The sequence below is a fragment of the Zalophus californianus genome, chromosome 11 (assembly GCF_009762305.2).
Source record: "Zalophus californianus isolate mZalCal1 chromosome 11, mZalCal1.pri.v2, whole genome shotgun sequence".
NCBI classification, from domain to species: Eukaryota; Metazoa; Chordata; class Mammalia; order Carnivora; family Otariidae; genus Zalophus; species Zalophus californianus.
In genome coordinates, this window is record NC_045605.1 from 63512817 (window position 1) to 63533234 (window position 20418).

The 20418-nt window shown below is 44.2% G+C and overlaps 1 protein-coding gene across 2 annotated transcripts; it reads right to left on the reverse strand.

Moving 5' to 3' along the window:
• Nucleotides 1-2859: 2859 nt before the first annotated feature.
• On the reverse strand, nucleotides 2860-19745 carry OVCH2 (ovochymase 2). Of its 2 annotated transcripts, none has more exons than XM_027579000.2 (16): nucleotides 19638-19745; nucleotides 17211-17320; nucleotides 15514-15605; nucleotides 13729-13901; nucleotides 13270-13335; nucleotides 12887-13038; nucleotides 12032-12221; nucleotides 10902-10925; nucleotides 8961-9051; nucleotides 8714-8838; nucleotides 7863-8003; nucleotides 7409-7539; nucleotides 5221-5314; nucleotides 4567-4698; nucleotides 3289-3369; nucleotides 2860-3072 (listed from the first exon to the last, which is right to left on the reverse strand). In XM_027579000.2, exons 1-16 carry the CDS (start codon nucleotides 19723-19725, stop codon nucleotides 3038-3040), a joined length of 1725 nt encoding a protein of 574 aa, XP_027434801.1. In that variant the 5' UTR covers nucleotides 19726-19745; the 3' UTR covers nucleotides 2860-3037. The 2 variants fall into 2 exon arrangements, with proteins under 2 accessions (XP_027434801.1, XP_027434799.1); XM_027578998.2 differs by having other exon boundaries at nucleotides 13270-13365.
• Between the last annotated feature and the right edge of the window lie 673 nt (nucleotides 19746-20418).

Here is a 20418-nt window from a genome sequence, read left to right on the forward strand (position 1 = left end):
CTAGAAGCACAGTATGAAGGGGCAGAACTTTCCTGAACACTCAAGAACTCAAGTTCTGCCTGGGAAGTGGATTGCCCATGATGGCGGTGAACAGGGACGTGGCAGCAGACCCTGATGGATATCCGAGGTAGTGGCTGAAGAATTAATGATCAACCAGCTTAAACCATCAGCTCCTACCCTGTTCCACTGTCTTAGGTGTACTTACATCCTGGCGAAGCACCAGGTAGCAGTGACTACCCAGGTCTTCCCAAAGATGGTTCCTTTGCAGAGATGCCTGGTGGCAATCTGCAGGCTGAGCGGCCTCCTTGCCTCCTACAGTCCAGCTGGAAAGGAACCTGGGAGGGTCGGAGCGAGCAGCTCTGCAAAGGTTACCAGGGCAAGGGGCCAGGAAAACCCATCCTTATTACCCATGGATCCTCCTCACCATCAAGCCCAGATTGTAAGCTCTGAGTATCTTCCTTGTGCGGGCACTTTAATAGACACCTGGGAGTGATGAGAAATGCTTACTATATTCTAGAGAGAGGAAAAAAATACATATGTTACCAGAAGTGGTTATATCACCCAAGAGTAAAATATTGAGCTCATCTCGACTCCCCCCTGTTTTTTGCTCCAACTCTCTGGTCTCCAAACACTTTAGATCCCAAATCTGCAATATATCTCACATCCATCTTCTACCTTTGAACTCAAGTCTTCAATATTGCTCACCAGGACTACTCCCCCAGCAGGTAATCTTTCCCTATCCTTCTCACACTCCCAAATTAACGACCAAAAAGTGTTCTTTGATCATGTCACTCCCCAATTAAAACCATCGAAGGGTCCCCCACAGGGTGTAGAATAATGGTGACATTATTCTTGTGAGCCCAAATCAAATGCCAGTTTTATAACTGTCTCACCCAGAAGTTATTTCAGTATTTTTTGTATTTTTTCGGTACACTTTTTTCTTTTGTTGTGAATTTTATTGACGTATAACACATGCCCAGAAAAATACTCAAGTCATAAAGTACGTTGAATTTCCAAAAAGTATCACCAGAACCCAGGTCAGGAAACAGATTAGCAGAATCCCACCAGGAGCCCCAGACACTACTCCCCCAAAGGGTAACTGCTATCCTGACACCTACTACCATACAGTGATCTTGAGCGATTTTAGTTTTATGTAAATGGAAATCATTCAGTATCTGCTCTTTATTTGTCACCTAATTTGTACACATAATTTTCATTAGTAGGATATAAATTACTCGAACAAAAGTGCTATATCTTGTTCCTCTTTGCACCTCCCCCCCCCCCCCCCCCCCGTGCCCTGGGCCCTGGTATGGAGATTTGTACAGAGAAGGCATCAGATGAGAAGCCAAGGTGACAGGATGTCGACAATGAGTGAATGTCAGTGAGGGATAAAGAGGAGTTCGTTGTATTACTCTTTCACCTATTCTGTAGATTTGCGATATTTCAAAAAAAAAAATTGAAGGACAAAATTGCTTACTGAATGATTTAAGTAATCCAGGTTAGGGGTGCTATTTAAAACAGGGCACGTGTAAGCTCTTTTTCTTGTTCTTCCTAAGTTTTTATGTATAAAGGAAAAGGGGCCTAATGTGTGAGTTCAGTGACAGAAAATCAGGAAAGTCTCACTTATTGAGGTCTTCAGGGGCTATGTGTGGATTATTTCATTTTATTCACCAAATATTTATTTGGCATCTGCCGTGTTCTGAGCACTGCAGTAGGTGCTGGGGATAGAATGCCGAATAAATCTTGCTGAGCATTGTAATGAGAGTCCTTAGAAAAATCTGTACTTGGTTTAGGCTGGGAAAAATGGCTCTGCTGAGTGCACCCCCAGGGTAGTCAAGAGAAGGAGCCCCTGCAGCCGCTCTTCACAAAGATGTTCTACCTAAGGCATCCATGCATCACGAGGTCCAAGAATCCAGAACAAAAAGACTCATTGCTTTTATTCCTTTTCATTAAAAGGAATATTCTCTCTCCACACTCTATTCTATGTTCCATGTATCAGACATTTTATAAAACTAAAAAGAAAAAATTAAAAATAAGGCACTCGAATTTTCTCTTGGCAAACTATCAAAATGGCAAACGATACAAGTTTCCCTGCCCCCTCCTCTGCTTGCTCCGCTCACCATGTTTTCCACATGGACCAAGATGTTGCACGTGGATGTCAGTGGATGTCACGGAATAAACAAGGAAAAGAGAAGGCCCAGCGCTTCTCCATGCTCACTGGCATTAACACGGAGTGGGATACTCACTCACTTTTCTTAGGGACAGATCTCGTGGGTCAGACTCCAATGTGGCATACTAGTTAGCCATTTCCACTAAATGAATCAATTTAGATGGGAGTCTTGCTTCTTGGGACCGGAAATATTTCAGTGTTTCTTTGAGCAAAATGGACGATGAGCACATCCGTCCCATACAGCTCCGCGTGATGGCTTTCTGGATGTGTCAACTTGGCTAAGCCACAGCCTCCGGTTATTCCATCAAACACCAACCAAGGTGTTGCTGTAAAGGGATTTAGCAGATGTAATAAAAGTCCCTAATCCATTAACTTCAGGCAAAGAAGATCATCCTGGATAATCTGGGTGGGCCTGACTTAATTAGTTGGAAAGGCCTTAAGAACAGAGCTGAAACTTCCCCCAAAAAGAGTAGAAATTCTGCCCGGGGGACAGTACCTTCAGCCCGTGCCTGTGGGGTTGCAGTGTCCTGTCATCTTCCCTTTCTGACTGACTGCCTGATGGATTTAATTGCTTGGTCACCCCCCCACAGCCAGGTTAGCCAGTTCCTGGCGTATTCGTTTGCTAAGCCTGCTGTAACACACACACACACACACACACACAAAACCCACAAACCGGATGGCTTAAAAGACCAGAAATTTATTGTGTCGTGGTTCTGGAGGCTATAGGTGTGAGATCAAGGTATTCGTAGGGTTGGTTCCTTCTGAGGGTGGTGATGGTGCCTCTCCCCCAACTTCTGCTGGTTTGCTGGTGATCATTGGTGTTCCTTGGCTTGTAGATGATGCATCACCCAGTCTCCACCTTCATGTTCATTTGACGTTCTCTCTCCACATCCAAGTTTCCCCTTTTATAAGGACACCAGTCATATTGGGTAAAGGTCCACACTAGGGACTCCATTTTGACTTGATTATCTCAGTAAAGACTTTCGCTCCAAATAAGGTCACATTCTGGGGGTACTGGAGGTTAGCACTCCAACATATCTTTTTGGGATTCTCTGGTTGAACGCTGGCTGATATGCTCTGTGGGTATCTCTCAGTCACATTCCCCAAAAAAAGCTTACCGGAAGCATTGTGGTCTTCAGGTAGTACATTCCATGTCTCCCAAAACATCGACTCATTCTCTGATCTGGAGATGTTTAAATCTGAGTGCAAGCATACACAATTGCTCAGATCACACACACAGGGCCAGTGTTCAGGACTTATCAGAAAATTATTACTGTGAGAATTCTGGGGCATCTCAGTCAGCTGGACTATGGGTATTTTAACTGAAAAGTGGAGTATTTTAACTATAACCCAGGTTTGCCATAAGCAGCTGCTTGTCTAACAGGCATAAACAACTTGAGGAGCCGACACCTGGCTTTGTAGGATTTGGGCAGAACGCTCAGGGATGTGAGGATGGAGGGGAGTTGTGCTGTCCATGTGCCTAGGGACTGGGGGTTGGTGAAGACATTTCACATTTCCAGGCCTCTGTTCTGTGTCGCACACTTGCTCATGGCCAAGCGCACCTGATCCGATTAATCCTCACTATATTCTTTCAAGGCATGTACCCTCCCATGGTAAGGCGAAGAAAAGGAGTCTCAGATGACTCTCAGACCACACACCTAATAAGGATAGGCCATGATTCAGACACAGTGTCGGTCCTCATTCTTCATGGATTCCACGTTTGCAAATTCACCTACTCCCTAACACTTATTTCTAACTCAGAACGAATGGTGTTTTCATGATCATTCAAGGACAAATGCAGAGCATTTGTGAAAAATCTGAGTCACCCGATGCACACGTTCCTAGGTGAGGTCGGACGAGGCAACACTCTGCCCTCTTGTTTTAGCTCTCATACTATAAACAAGTGTCCTTTCCGTGGTCTGTTGCGTGCCATGGGGTTTTTTGCATCCCTGTGCTTTTTGTTGGTGATTTTGCAGTTTGAAATGGCCCTAAATGTAACATAGGGCTGAGGTGCATCTGGTGTTCGTAAGGGCAAGGAGGCTGTGATATGCCTTGGGGAGAAAATACACGTGATAGATAAGATTTGCTCAGGCTCGAGTTTTGGGGTGCTGGCTGTGAGTTCAGTGTGAATGAATGAACAAGATATATTGGAGAAGGTGACTTTAGACAGAAACACCCATAAAACCAGAGGCTCCCAGGAACCTAACCCCGTACTTCCCCTAGGAGCCGTGGGTCAGTAGTCACTGATTTGATGTTCATGGTGACCTTATAGAACCGAGCTGCTGCAAATACTGAGAACCCACTGTATCCACGTTGGGCCACAGAGGCAGCCCTCTCCTACCACATTAGGAGGATTGGAATCGGGACCCAAGAAGTTGATGCCTCTGTCTTCTTACCTGTTTCGGGGATGAAAGAGACTGTAGCCTGAAAGCCTCTGAAGGTCACATTGTCATCCGACTGGAAGCTGATGAGCATTACACCAGAGGAGCTCAGCACAGGGGCGGGGGCAACAAAGCCACACAACCGAGCTGGGTAAAGCCCAGCCCAGGCAAGACGCGGTCAAGGGCCCAGCAAATAGACGTGACATTGGAGAGAGAGAGAGGAAAAAAAAAAAAGTCCTTTAGGCAATTGTTGAGAAATAAACTTTTTTGGTGGGTGTCCCAATTCGTTTTCAAAATAGAAGGGCAGTTTGCTTCTTTTTAATAGGTACTGAACTCCAGCAATGCTTCAGTTCTGTTTATCTCCCAAACACTCCCACTGGGGATGCCACTGAGGGAACTGGTTTGAGCCCCAGGGCTTATTTCAACGGCCCTTGCCCCTTCTGATCCCTAGATGGCTCTTGGTCCTCGCTCCCGCTCTTCCCGCCCCTGATTTGGGAGAAGGGGGGGTGGTCGTGAGCACGTAGGACGGAGGGAGGGGGCGCAGGGCAATGAAGGAAGCTGGAGCCCGATGCTTTTTATTCCTGAGAAGGATTCGCCCAAAGGGACTGGATCCAAGTACAAACCAGGGGAGCCGAGTCTCCGGGGACGGGGGTGGGGCGGGGCACACACCTATTTCCTCCTGCCTTTCCGCATCTCTGTACACAGACACGTGGTCAAACGTGCAGTCCCCACTTTCCTCTACGTCCAGACTCTGAAAGGAAAGCTGACAAGACTCCATGTTACATACAGAGCAAAACATGAGCGAATGACCTGATTTTGAGTAAGCAGAGAAATTTGGATTGCTCAGCTTGCTTTTGGGATGTGAACGGGGCATTCATGAATGGGTTAAATTACTTAGGAAAAGAGGCTATACCCCAGACAGCTCCACCCCAGACACAGAAGGCCCCGGGCCACACAAGGTTGGGGAAAAGCGCAAATGTTTGAGCTCCCTGGCGCCCTCCCACGAAGAGCAAACAAACAGCAAAGAACAAGCGGAGCAATTTGCTAGCACCTGGGGGCTTAATTGACTTTGAAGAGAGGAGCAGTGGAAGAGGAGGTAGGAATTCAAGATTTTAAACACACAGATGACGGGATTCAGTGGAGACTGAACACTCGGCGAGAGACACAGGGCTGCGTGGAGGGGACAGCATGGAGGTAAATGATCACTAGTGGTGAATGTAGGCACGGGGAGAAGGAGAGGGTCAGAAACAGGATTCATTCAAACATTTCTAAACCCTTACTGCGATGCTTTCCGGAAATAGACCCTTTTCTCTCTGAGGAACTATGCACATGGTTATGCCTTGTAATCCTAACTTCCCAATTCCTCTTGGAGGGGTCCTGCACCATGATGCTGTCACCGCAAGGAGGGACAGCATCACGCCACTCGTGCATGGCACTCAGTACACACAGATCGAAAGAGTGGTCTTGAATCCCATCAGCTCTGGCACATTCAGATTTTCAGCTAAATTTTGTCTTCTTTCTCCTTCCAGTAATTCACTCATACGTCAACTTTTATCCTCCATCACTCATCACAAAGCTTCCCTTAATTCTGCTTCCACCTGAAATTTTCTATTTTGACTGTTTGGGTTCCAGAAGCTTTGAGAAAGAGGGGATCTACACCTCGTTCCCCTGTGTCTTCTCCCACTCATTGGTAAAACCTGTGAGATCTTGTTCCTGCTCCAAACATCCGACTGGCTCTTCCAGGTGCTTCCTCTCCCACCTGCTCTCCATTGCTCAACTGTCAATTCAAGTATTTTTTTAAATTTTTTATTGTTATGTTAATGTCAATTCAAGTATTTTACCCTTTTGCTGGGGGATGAGCCGAGGCCTGGGTAGCGAATACTCAGCCCTCCTCCTTAAACTCACTTTCTGCGGGAAATCCAAACTGTGGGCCACACCTCTTTGTGTGTTTGCTTGTTTTGTGTTTTAAATGAAAGACTGCATTCCCTGGACTGTCCTAACTCCACGCCTGCTCCTGAGTCTCAGGCTTCTGTTTGCCTCTTAAAGATACGAGAACCTGGAGGTATTGTCCATCCTTACTCGTCCCCCTTTATTTTCTACCTTTTCTGTCCATTTACTTTCTCGCTTTCAATTATCATTTTAAGAGAAAGACTTCTAAATCGATGCCTACGTCCGACCTCATTGTGACCACAGTCCTACCCTCAACCCCCTGGTGGCCTCTCCCTGCAGACAGCCCGTTGGTGCTGCACGAACAAACACGTGGCCACAAACACAATTAACCAAATGCTGAATAAACTCTGCATCCTGACATTGAAAACCCTCTGTACTTTGGTCTCAGCCTCACCTTCTACGACCCCTCCCCATACACCTGTGACCCTCAGACATCAGCCTGTCCCTCAACCTGGTCTATACTGGCTTCTCTGTGCTTGTTCTGTTCCCTCTGCACGGAAAGCTTGATGTTTGGGGCCTTCTTGGCATTTTTTGTTAGCCATTACTTACAAAGCGTTTTGCTAGCAGTTTGATGAACAAGGAAGAAATGCTTGTTTCTAGAAGGGACTAGAAACCGATTAAACCTGTCACCGGGTACAGATGAGGGCAGCCCTCCAACAGAAAGTAAAGCACACGATTGCCATCTAGTGGTGAATGTGGGTAGTTACAGGGAAAATAGGCTGGTCTGTTTATTCAACGCCTATTTATCAAGAGCCTTGTATGCCAGGGACCAGGGATACAGCAGTGAATAAATCTGATTTAAACACACACACACACACACACACACACACACACACACACACACATTCTGCCCTCATGATTTCTGTGGAGATACCAGAGCAAAGTGAAGGGTAAGCAGGGTCAGTACCTTAATTAAGTAGTGTTTGGGGGCTTGAAAAACCCAGTTACAGTTGGCCAAGTCACTGTAGTCTTCAGGATAGTGAAGACTCTGTATGAGACCTTCTTTAAAAAGGACAGTAAAGGAACTGCAACCTGAATCTGAAACACAAGGGGACATGTCCCAACAATGGCATCACTCAAGCAAAGAGGAATCCTCTTCGGGCTCCCTCCTGTCTCTCACAAATGATGCAGCGGCTGACTCTTCAGGCAGAGCCACCACGAAGGAAGAGGTCTGTGTGCTGATTTTCCAGGACTCATTCACCCTCCCAGCTCGTGTGTGATGAACACGAGTTAGCAGGACTGTGGAAGGAGCACGTGCACGGGCCTCTCCCCGGTCTCATGGTCCCCTCTCCTAATTCCTATGGGGCCTCCGACTTCTCTAGGTAGCCTGGATAGTGTGGGATAAAAGTAAGTGGTTTTACCAGGAAGGTAGTTTGGTTTTAGAGCTTTATAGGTGAGGTTAAACCCCGCTGCATAATCTGTGGCATCAGAGATGAAATTCAGCCGTACAGAGTTGGAGCCAACAAGAACTGATGAAGCGAGGCTCTTCCCACAGAACTTTCCTGCAACACAAGAAGCAAGAGTCTTGGTTCAGAGTCTAGAAAACAGCCCCCATTGAGAGACTTAAGGAGAACTGGACTTGTCCTGATAGGAGAGGATTGTCTAAGCCAAGGGTTCTCAACCTTGGTACCACTGACATCTTTGAACTGGAACATGCTTGGTGTTCAGACTGTCTTGTGCATTATGGGATGTTTTACAGCACCCCTGGTCTCTGCTCGCCAGATGCCAGTAATACTCCCTCTAGTCATGACGACCAGAAATGCTCTGAGACATTGCCACCTAGCTCTTGGGGGGCAAAAATCACCTCCTGTTAGGAACCACAGAAATGCTCCTCCATCTCTGTTTCTTGCATAAGTAACCTTTGCCTCTACTCATGGTTATCCATTGGTACTTTCCTTCTTAGCTGGACGATGCAGTACAGGTCGTTTGCATTGCCTAGGAAAGCAACATTTCCCCTGTGATGTGTCTGTATTTTAGTCCTGAGGGGTTCCAGGCCTGGCACACAAATCTAGGAAGCCTGGTTCCATGGAAAGCAGATGCAGCAAACAAAATGGCTCAGATTCAGTTCCTTTCCATTGTCAATCCCGAGTCTCAAATTTGGAGACGGGCAGCATGGTGTTTAGAGATGCCTCGGTGCCGGACGTACGGCATCCCGGCCCCATGAAGCCCTCCCAGCACAAGTGTCCATTTGACAACGTGAAAATCCGCTCACCGATAAGTCTGTCTTCTACGGAATAGATCGAGAGGTAACTGTGGTGACAAGACTCTGCATCCAAATGGGAAAAACTGAGCAGTACATGCATTTTCTCTGGGGCCAACAGGGTCCAGACACACCGTCTGCAGGCAGATCCATTAAGAGGGTGTCATTTCTAGACAGAAAGTGGCTGTCACGGTCCAGTTACTGGGCACAGGCAGACTAGAGGTGGCGGTTGGGGGAGGAGTGGCAGGGGCCTACTCACTGTTGGCTCTCGTAATACAGGTAGGGGCCTTCTGGGAAGTGCAGCTCACCCTCAGACTCGCGGAGCACACGATCCTGCTCACTGCATGGGGCTGGGAGAGAGAGCCATGAGAAGCAGGGTGACAGTGGGGGCTAGACTTCCAGAACCTGTGCAGACACCGGAACCACCTGGTTCTTCGTTACGCATGCTTCCTCTCTTGTGAAAGCTTTCCCCGCCATGGCTTGTGCCATGCCTTATTCTTTCTGTTCTTTTTTAGATCCTGCTTAACCTCGAGATTCGATGATTTCTTCTCCTTCACTATTCTTTCTCTGGCATCCTAACTCAATTCTATACCTACATGTATTTCCCAGGTTCTATCCTTCGCTTTCACCTCTCTCTACACGAGCCCTCTGACGGGTCTCATTCATACCCTGAGTTTCAACTATTATTCTACACTTCTGAGTTGCAGACCTGGTTTTGCAACCATTTCCTAGATATCCCCTTAACATGCTGCAGATGGTCTGCAAAACTGCTTCCCCTTCTGATTAGGTTACCTTTTGTTAAGAAAGATTTATTTATTTATTTAAGACAGGGTGTGTGAGCAGGGGGAGGGACTGGGGGAGAGGGGGAGAGAGACTCAAGCGGACTCCACACCTAGCATGGAGCCTGACATGAGACTCGATCCCGCAACTCTGAGATCACCACCTGAGCTGAAACCAAGAGTCAGATGCTCAACCAACTGCACCACCCAGGCGCCCCCTGCTTAGATTACTTTTATGTGCCCTTTGCTTCATCTCCCGTGCTCGAAACTTTGGTACCATCCTTGCTTCCTCCCTGCTGCTCACCGCCCTTCATCAAAGTGACTACCGGGTCCCAATCCCTCTTGTTTCTATTCCCATCCTTTCGTTCTCCAGCCCTTGCCCTGGGTCTCTGGAACTAAAGTGTAATCTCAGAACTCCCCCCCCCCCCCCAACCTATATCCTACATGCTGTTCTCGTACCACCAGAGTATTGCTCTAATCTATTGATCTAATTCATCAACTTCCCATTACTCAATCCAAACTTTTTTGACAGGCATCCAAAGTTTCCACTACTTGGTTTCAATTTATTTTCTAATCTCCCTCATCAAACCCCATTACATACACCCCCACGTCAGCTGCTCTGACTGACGCACTGGTCTCTTTTACCCTCTATATTTTCAGTTCTCTGTCCTTCAGTGTCATCTTTCGACAAAGATGATTCCTTGAGCTGCAGTATTTTTCTTTACCTGTATCCCGTTTCCACCTGACAACATTCTATGGGTTCTTTATGTTTTTCTGTGATTCAGTTTAAAAGGTGTCTGTGCTCCAAAGCTTCATCTGGCTTTTTGCCCCAGCCACTCACTCCTCTAGTTCTCAGGGCACTTTTTCCCCATTGTTCTTTGTAGATGGTTCCACAGACTCACAGAACCACTGAAGATTCGAGCTAAAGCTGCCTTAGAGACCATCTGGTCCAGACTCTTTTCTTTATGGATGAGGAAACTGAGGTCCAGAGGTAGGAAGGAGCTTTCTCAACATTACAGAGTGGGTTCACTGCAGACTTGCCATGTAACCCCGGAGGAGGGTCCCTTGTACACTCGAGGACACTTTCAGGGTAAGGTGTGTAGCTTATTGACCACATCTGCACCGCCTCATTCTCCCTGCCCCTGAGTCTCTGATCCAAAGCTAGGATTTGACAAATGTTTGCTGAGTTGAGATGGAGCTCTCAAGAAGTGAAATAGGAGGGAATCCAGGGCTCCTTCTTGGCACTGGCCTGCCCTGGCACTGGCAAGGAATGGCTGTGGATGCCCCAAGTGTGGGTAGCTTTATACCCAGTGAGCAGAGAGAGCTCTTGCAAAGACTTTTGATTATAAAGGGAGCCTATATTCAGAAATACTAGATATTACTTCCCGCTTCTCGTGGAGCAGGGTGTGAGCAATACCCACCGCTGGAGCTCTTTCTCCGCTTCCCTAGGAAAGAAAAAGAAAGATGCTATTCAAGGTCTGTGTGTGGTATCCTGAAAAACATTTCAAGAAGTTAGCATTTCCCTGGCTCCAAAGTGCAGGCATTTTTAAGACAATATGCAACTAATGAAAATTTAATCTGCGGAAAGAACAGAAGGGGTAAATTGACAAAGCAGGAAAGTCGCCTTGGTGTTTTAATGAAATTTCACTCTCTTTATTAAGTGGGCTAATTAAGAAACAGGCCATGATTAGCTTGGAGGTTATATAGAGCAAGAGGTTATCTGGTCTACTTCTCTCATTTTTCACGAGCAGGCAGGCTGGAGATGGAAATAAGTGACCCACAACTACAAGAGAGTTGCTGGTGTAGCTACAACTGGAGGGCTTGAATGCCTGCTACAGGACCGTACACTTGAAAACAAACCCAAGTTCTTACTGAATGAATTCGAATTAACCTCTTTGGGACAGAATAGAAGCCCTGTTGAAGCTGGAAGCTACTAGTTAGAAAACAATGAAGTTGGCTTTAGAGGCAGAAATGAAGTTTCAATTAACTCCTGTCAGTGAGAAGGGTATATACAGACCCTGACCTTTTCAGACTCATGGTACCCAGATCTGTGCCAGGCCTTCTCAACCACAGCATTACTCACATTTTGGGCTGGATCGTTCTTTGTCATGGGTGCTGTCCTGTGCATTGTAGGATGCTTAGCAAGAGCCATAGCTCCTACCCACTAGATGCCAGTGGCACCCCTCCCCTCATGGTGACAACCAAAAATGTCTCCAGACATTGTCCTCTGGGAGGCAAAATTTCCACTGGTTCATAACCACTATAGTTTGCTACATCTTGCTAGCACAGTTGAGAAGTTAAGTGATGAAAATACATCACTAACTGATAGTTTCAACTAAAGGCAAATTTGGCAAAGTCTAGGATGGATAGATTCACGATTCTTTGAATATTGGCTGTACTGCACATCATATTTTACTCATTTTAAATCTTGTAAATGTCACAATTCTTGTGTGCTACACTAAAAACAGAAGTAGAGCCTGTCTAGACTTGCCTAGACTGCTGACACCCTCGCTGGCCCTAGCTTCTTGACCTCATGTGCTGGCATTATTACCAATTCGGATGTGTTTGTGGATCCAGGGAAGCACTTTTCTAAGATCTGTGAAGATCCCGGGGGATCCTTGGTCATCTTTCCGCGTGTTGTTTCTCCAGCCTCGGCCACAGCCCGAACCCCAAGAAGTCACACCAGCCAGAGTCCAAGCCCCCTTCTTATTCCGGCACATGAGGGAACCTCCTGAATCTCCCTGTAGGGGGAAAAAGCCTCTCTTACCATCATTCTAGGTCTGTGCTCACTCTTTTCCCCCACAAAGATGCTAGATGAGGATCAGTGACATTTCTTCACTTCTAATAAGTTGGACTCGGGGGCCCAGGAGAATAGCCAAGCACAATTCACATTAAATCCTCAAATATCACTGGAGCCTTACCAATTCCACCTCTTTCTTCCCCATACTAGGGGGATGTTTGTTTCATCAAACATCAGACTTTCTTCCTACTCCTGTCTCATCCTACAGACTCAGAGAAGTCTTGCCCAATGGTAAAACTGATCTCAGGTCTTGCTCAGCAAGAGGAATGGAAGGAAAGGAAAGTTCCCATTACCCACAAATTGGAAACCTCTAAAAGGGAAAAAGCCAGCCAGTCTTCAGGGGTAGAGAACCCTAAGCTCACTGTTGGCATTATCCCTGTTATTTGGTATTTTGGAAAAAGTAGAAGACCTCCTCTGAATCCACACTCCCTAGTAAAGACAGCTTGTATAAACTGTCCCTTTATTTTGACTTGACCTTCCTTGTCACTCCTGACCCTTCTTTCCAGAGTCCAGTCTTACCTACAGCCTTCTTTCAGCTCCTCCCCTGATGACAAAGCTGAAGGAAGCCCTGCCTGGGACATTTCAACCCAGCCACTCCCCACCTACCTGACATGCATCTCCCCCTCCATCTGGGAAGCCTGTGCAGAGAAAGGTCCGCCCACTGACAGGTTTCTTTAGGGTTAACAGAGCTCCCATACATTCCTCCTGGGTCAAAATGGGCAGGTTCACTTCCTGCAAGACTTGTGAGAGAACGCCATCTAGAAAACACAGAGGGGAGAGTCCCAGCAACGCACCCTCGCCTTTCCCGAGTTGAAGATGTCCCATTCAGGTTTGTATCTTTTGGAAAGACCTGAATTTCTCAGTACAATGGATATACTCTTTTAAAGTGTTTACACAATTGTTTTTTAAAACAGAGATTAAAAACTGTATTTTCTGATTACCCACCAGAAAGTTCTGACACCTATTAAGAGAAGTGGCATAGTTCTTACCTTCAGCTGAGCGGCCCCAGCCTGCAGTTGTACAGATAAATCCAGCCTCAAATTGTTCCTTTGGCTCTGGAAGACACATGGGCCCCACAAACTGGCCTGAAGAAAAGAGCAGGGCAGGGCTTGTCTCACCCGTGGAAGAGAGGACATCCTAAGCCACTTGCCAATTGGCATCTAGGTAGTTCCCCAAAGATCACGTGACATATCTGTGCCTCGCACCTCCAGGGGTCACTTATCAGACAAAGAAAGACTCTCTCCTGACTCCACATAATCCTGTATCTGAAGCCACAAACAAAAAGGGTTTCACATAGAGGGCCCTCCACCCCAGATCCCCATCTTGGAGTGCATGACCCAGAACTGTTGGACATATGCTATATAACATACATTGTAGGGAATGTGTTATGGAGCAGAAGTTATAGGGAACATAGGATAGACAATTCACAGTGAGCCTCAAATGTTTACCAAAATGGAAGGCACCAGCCATCTTCAAAAGAGCAATATCATAGTCCATTGGCTTCTTGATGGAGAAATAGGGATGTATGATGATGGTTTCAATGGTGAGGGTTTGCTCCCCTGGCTCTATATGGCTCAAGTCATGTTCTCCAGCAGTAACATTCAGAGTTGTTGCAATATTTCTATGAAGAGGAAGCAGTAAACTGAGTAAATTTCATTTAGCCTCTGAGGACACTTGTAATGATTGACAATCTGGCCTCTTTAAAATGACATGGATGGATAATGTGGGTGAGAGGATGCCAAAAAGAGAAAGTGAGAATGATTCCATCACTACTAGTAACAATACAAAGGTTCCCAATTTAAGGGGGTGACTAGTCAAGAGTGGCCTCAAATGGAACCAATAATATGATAAATTGAATACTTTGCAGTGTTATTCATAAAATGTCCAAAAATGCATATGTATTGTAACTCAAGGATCTGAAGCCATAGTGGATTTTATTCAGCTACCCTAGGTGGTTGGCCTGGCCTCAGTATCAGTGATTCTTTGAGAATGATTTGTGATCCCCCCTAAGTATGCTGCTTTAGTATCAGAGAACTAATGCTTAATGTATATTATGAAAGACATAATAGCATCATAACTCTGATATCTCAGAGAGCATGCACACTCAAGGCTTGGGACTGATTAAAACAATGGGAGGTGGGGATCTCCCCCTACTTCCTTTATGTTTGTAATTTAGAGACATGGTGTGAGATAGGAAAGACCATTCTATTTCCCTTTATCCTGTAGTCAGGTTATCTTGAAAGGAACTTAGTGGGATGCATTGGGGGTAGATTAAAAACTTTGGGCTTACCATCTTTGGGGACCCTTCTTTCCCCAAAGTGATGATTTTATACAGAATTGGAAAGGGCACGATTTTCTCTTGGTATACTTCCCTGGCTCTTGGCTATATTGAGTACCTAACCTAATACACAGCATCCTTTTAGCCTAGTCACTTGCCACACTGCAGTGAAGTTATCAGTTGACTCTTCTTTAGACTATTAACTCTCTGCGGGGGGCAGGAATTACATCTTACTTATCTTTGTATCTTTGGTACCCACCAAAGTGTCTAGCACCAAGTAAATATCCAGGGAATGTTTGCAGACTTGAAGTGAAAGAGGGCAAATATGGGAAATGATCTTGATTGCCCCCTAGTGACTAACTACCACGAGCGCTAATAACAAGAGAACATTTAGAGTACACAGGAAATTGGATAAAGAATGGAAGTTGTTAGATTGAAGCTCAGAGAGGCTGGACTAGTAGGAAAGCAGACATGGGTGCCTTCTTTACTGGCCTCCCTTTGTTTTCTTTCATCAATTTTTTTTCTTCAAATTTTTATTTAAATTCTAGTTAGCTAACATACAGTGCAATATGGCCTCAGGAGTAGAATTCAGTTCTTTCATCAATTTTTTAAAATGTATAATGAACCAGCTTATTTTTTTTCACTGAAATTTAAGAGAGAATTTTCACAAATATATCTTCGTGATGTTTGTTTTCACTTGGCTATCATTCTTTAATGACTTCCAGTCATATTTAAGTAAACAAAGTATTCTACTCCTGCAAACAAAGTATGCTTTCTACCAAGTTAACTGTCCTTTGACGATGTCAGCGATCCCTGTTTGTGTTGTGCTTTTGTGTTATGTTCCTGTGCTAAAGTATACATCACACATGTCCATGTTTTAATAGAGTTATTGCTGCTGATCCCAAAGGAGAAGGAGGGTAATCTGGTGTTTATCCATGAGTTAGGCCTTCCTTACCTGTTTGCAACACAGTGGGCAGCCGTAATCACCCACCGTGCAGAGACGATGGTCCCGCCACAGATGTGCTTCTGCCTTCGTTTCAGGGATACCTGAATTACAAAGAGCCTAAGTGGGAGCACGTTAATGCCCTGGGGCCACCCCCCCAAACCTGGAGACCGAACATATTCTGAAAAATAGACCCAGATATCTTACAAATATTAGAAACTGTGGACTGTGAAGGAGTAAAACCCATCCCATGACAGCTCAGAAAGAAGAGCAGTGTTGGAACCAGAACATTCCCAACCCTGGTCTGTAGGAGAGGTAGTTCATTTGAGACGGTTGGCTATAAGGATTTAGTAGAGTTGGTAGTAAAAATTGTTGGTATTTGTTTATTTATTTTCATAACACTGTTGGCCCAGACTGATGCTCTAGCAATATGAACAATTTCTGTGAATGAAGAGAAGGAAAGAGAAGTATAACATACAGCAGAGTCCAGATAAACAGGTTTGGGAGAAAAACAGGTGAAGGCTAAGGAAATTTTCCACACATGCTCCAATTCCTCCAAGCCTCTTAGAAGAAATAGTCGGTACCTACAATTTTCTCATGCCCTTAACTATTTCACTTCTGTCACTGCTTCAAGCCCATTTTTTAATCTGCCTCTACCAATGACTTTCTATGATTTATCCTGTTCATGATATTTAACTCTAAAATGCTTTCAGGGTACAAGTAAATGCTCTTAATTCCATTGTCGGAATGAGAAAAGAAGACATTTATTAGAATTGTCACTTTTGACCAAAAACTGTTCAATGAACAACTGAAAAAATTTTAATACAGGGAAAAAGAATAAGTAAAAATCAATAAAATCACTGACTCTGAGTTGAATATGAACTTCTAAATTGACTAGTCAACCAGTTGATCAAATAAGCAACTGATCAATTAACTCTTCAACCAAGTAATTAATTCATCAGTTAATCAAATGGCAATGACTCAGCCATTCAGTCAACCTACTAAACATAAACTCAATCAACCAACCGTTACTAAATGTCCACTGACCAAAAATTAATGTGACTGACTTAAACAAAGTAAAAGTAAGGAGCTATTACTCACAAAATTAAGAGGCAAGAAAACAACATGGTTCTCAGGGTAAAGAAAGTTGGGAGAATTTCAAAGACAATAAATGTGAACACCATAGGCTAGAGACAGATGCACAAAGGCATTTTGACGGCATGCGAAGACCAGGAGGTTAGATTGAGAGAAAATTCTTGGGAAATTAGCTTCTAAGGAGGCAGTATTCTTGACTATTCCCTAGGAGATCCTGTGGTATAGTATAAACCTCCAAACAGAAAGTAGACCTGATCATCTTTAATTATAATGAGATAATTATATTTGTTGAATCAGAAAATTGTTTTTTTAATTGTAAATTCAAGAGTTTTTTAGCTTATTGAAGTGGGATTTTTGTCTTGGGGGCTGAAAGTTTGGGGTAGCATTTCCAGTTTGGGGGGCAAGCCAATAGTGCATGTAATTATTCTGAACATACATTTTCTGGAACTCAGTGGGTGGACATCATGAGGGACTTGGATCCTGGCACGCACTCATGAGATCTCTGATGATGATTTAGGCAGACAGGAGTGTACTAGTGAGTAACGTGTTTCTGGGACGTCCATTCCTGAGAAAGCTCACAGTCTACCCACCAGAGAATGTTTCCTGAGACTCACCTGCCAGGGGTAGGAACCCTTCTCCACTTGGCTTCCCCCAACAATGCGACTGAAAATGTTAAGGTAACTCCAAGGTTGTACCTTCACCAAACTCCGCCCACAAGTGGGAGCTGGGAAAGAGAGAAGACAAAAATTTAGTGATTAGATAGCTCCTAGAACTGAGGAGTACAGGAAACTTTTCTGAGCAAGAAAAAACTGTAGGACATGGAGCATGTAGAAAGATTACAATATGACTTTATGTTAATTGTGGGATTTGCTGTGATTTGCAGTACATGGGATTGTTCAGCTTTTGTCACATAGAATAGGCACGTCCTGAAGAGATCTACTTTTCTGATATGAAGATTAAGGACCTCAGAGGTAGATCTCCACTGGGTCAGCAGGAATGTAGCCCCCTTGATTCTGAGCAATCTGGCCCCTTAACGGCTCCTCACAGCACTCTACTTCTGTGATTTCCTCAATGGCATTTATCACATGCCATTATGGCTATTTCTATGTCTTTAAACCCAACTAGACTGTGGGTTTCTCAAAGATAGGAACTTAATCTTAGAAATATCTAAATTCAAAATATCAAGAGCAGTTCATGATGCATAGAAGCTGCTCAGTGAATTGGTGAAGCGGGTGATGCCATACTCTGCGTTAGATTGTAATTGTGTGTACATCTTCTCTGCTCCGCCCAGGAGATTGAGTCTGAGACCATGGTCCATGATACCTGACACACTGTCAGATATTGGACTTCATTCCCTATGGAATTAGAAAGTGGCAGTTTGTTCAAGAACAGTGGAGTAGAGAGAAGACCGTGCCTTGATTCACACAACAGAGTGGTGTTAGGCTAGAAGGGTTGCCAGGTAATGGCAAAAAGAGCTCTTTCTTTTTTGTGGAGAGGACGCTATCCCTGAAAAAGTTGCATTTACTTATTTAACTTCGATGATTTTTTTGACTCCTCAACTAGCAGATGAGCTAGATTAAAGGTGTTTAGGACTGGGGTGCCTGGGTGGTTCAGTTGTTAAGCATCTGCCTTTGGCTCAGGTCATGATCCCAGGGTCCTGGGATCAAGCCCCGCATAGGGCTCCCTGCTCCGCGGGAAACCTGCTTCTCCCTCTCCCACTCCCCCTGCTTGTGTTCCGTCTCTTGCTGTGTCTCTCTCTGTCAAATAAATAAATAAATAAAATCTTAAAAAAAAAAAAGATGTTTAGGACTGCCTGGTAATTCAAGGATGGTACACATTCTGTCCCTTTGGCAGATCATTCTTTTCTACCTCTTTTCAAGGAGGGCCTAGAAAGCTCTGCCTCATGATCACTCATTTCTTTATCTAGCTGGACCCTCTCATCCTTATTCCTCAGCTTAGGCATCACCTCAACTGAGAAGTCTTCCTTGATTTCCTAAAGCTGTGTTAAGTGTCTCTCCTGTACTGTGTAGTACTCTTTCCTCCCCACTTTCATTGAGTGTGCCATGCGGTATTGTGATAATGAGTAGTTTATCTGCCTCTATTTGGACTATATACTGCATGAGGAAAAAAAACCCTATGTTTATTCATCTCTGTATTTCCAAGGTTTCGCACAATTCCTAGCATACAGTAGACACTTAGAAAAGTTGGATAGATAAACAAATGTTTTTTTCTGGACAGCATATCCTTGAAAGTGTAACTATTTGGATTAATATGTTAAAATACACAAAGCTCTTACAAATAACTTCTCATTTAATCTTCATTCTGTGCCTATGAATCAAGCACTATTGCCCCTGCATTACAGATGAGAAAATGAAGAATCAAAGAAATGCACAGCTAATTAACAGCAAAGGATGGATGTAACACTGAGACTTTTGATTCTGAACCTAATGCAGGCATGACATTGAATCAAAAGCTTATTTTCTAACAGTTTCAGTTGAATGAATCATAAATAAATTAGTCACAAAACTTACTATTTCCTGAACTCATTGAGGCAAAGACAGAAAACAGGATGATTCTTGGGGCTGGCACAACTCTCACTATGGAGAAGCCCGCCAAGAACTGTTCTCACCTTATGTTACTTGAGGGGAAAAAGACCATTCCTAATACACCACAGTTAACATATTTCATATTTCCCAGTAAGATAATTTTCCAGTAGATTACAAACGCTTTCAAATATATGTTGATTTCCAGAATTTGCTCCATGAAAAAGGATGGGATTTTGTAATGTGTCCAAATAAGTGAATAATCCCAGTTTTCTCCAGATCAATGCCATTTGTCCAAGTTGTATTCCATGAATGTTTTATGCAGTTTCATATGCTGATTACAGGAGACAAGCCCAGAATAATTACATGAAAAACAGATCTCCAAAATATATCTGCTTCGGTTTTCCCAAAGGAACATTGAATGGAGTAATGATGCCCATTGCCAGCAAAGTTTATTCCTTCAGATGAAGGTAGCTATAGAGTTCATTTGGAACTTACCTTTGGGGAGAGAGAGAGTTGCAGATTTACCTTGTTCCAAACAGAGAATTCCAAGTAGTAAAAACAGCTTACTCTTGTTCAGAGGCATTTTGAGACTCCGAGTTTTTCCTGGAAATTTTAGAGACTAAAGAAAAACCAAATAGAAAGCCTGTGAGACCAGTAAGAAGCCAATTTAGAAGAAAGTTATTTATTAACCAAGACTTGAGTCATTCAACCATGTCCATATGATGTTTCTGAATGTGGTTTCTTGCAAAGATCTTTGCAAAATGTGGGGAGTCAACCACAGAAGCATAGTCTTGATCGAGCAATATTACATGTCCCATTACACCCACATCAGTATGTTGCTTCCCTCAGAGTATATTGGCTAGCCAAGTGGTTGGTATCTAAGGTTTCATCTGCAAATATTACTTGCTTCTTAGCATATAGGTCACCACTGTCTACAAGAGGATTGAATATCAAGTCGTCCTTGTTTACAAGGTTATACTACATGTTTGCAAACGACCCATCAGAATATGTGAAAATATTTTTGTTTCACTCATTTTCCAATTGTAAATAGGTGGTTATAGCTACGTGTTAGAGAAGGAGAGGAGAGGGGAGGAGAGGAAAGATAAGTTGATAGCACCCTCAGGAAATCAAGCTACCAGACAGTCATTTAGAATACTGTCTATAGGGGCATTTGCGAATCTATGTTTTCTCACTATTTTTTATATTTATAGAAGGCAAACACTAAATCTCCTTCATTCTACACTTGGTAGATAACGTGGCACAGGGAGGTGGCTCT

Excerpts from the sequence above, each read along its gene's own strand:
- OVCH2 (XM_027578998.2), bottom strand. The coding sequence starts at position 19,725 with ATGCCTCTGAACAAGAGTAAGCTGTTTTTACTACTTGGAATTCTCTGT. Across the intron at positions 13,902-15,513 it reads GCCCACTGTGTTGCAAACAG|AAATATTGCAACAACTCTGA; the intron begins GTAAGGAAGGCC and ends TCCTCTTCATAG. Across the intron at positions 13,039-13,269 it reads CTGGGGCCGCTCAGCTGAAG|ATGGCGTTCTCTCACAAGTC; the intron begins GTAAGAACTATG and ends TGTGTTTTCTAG.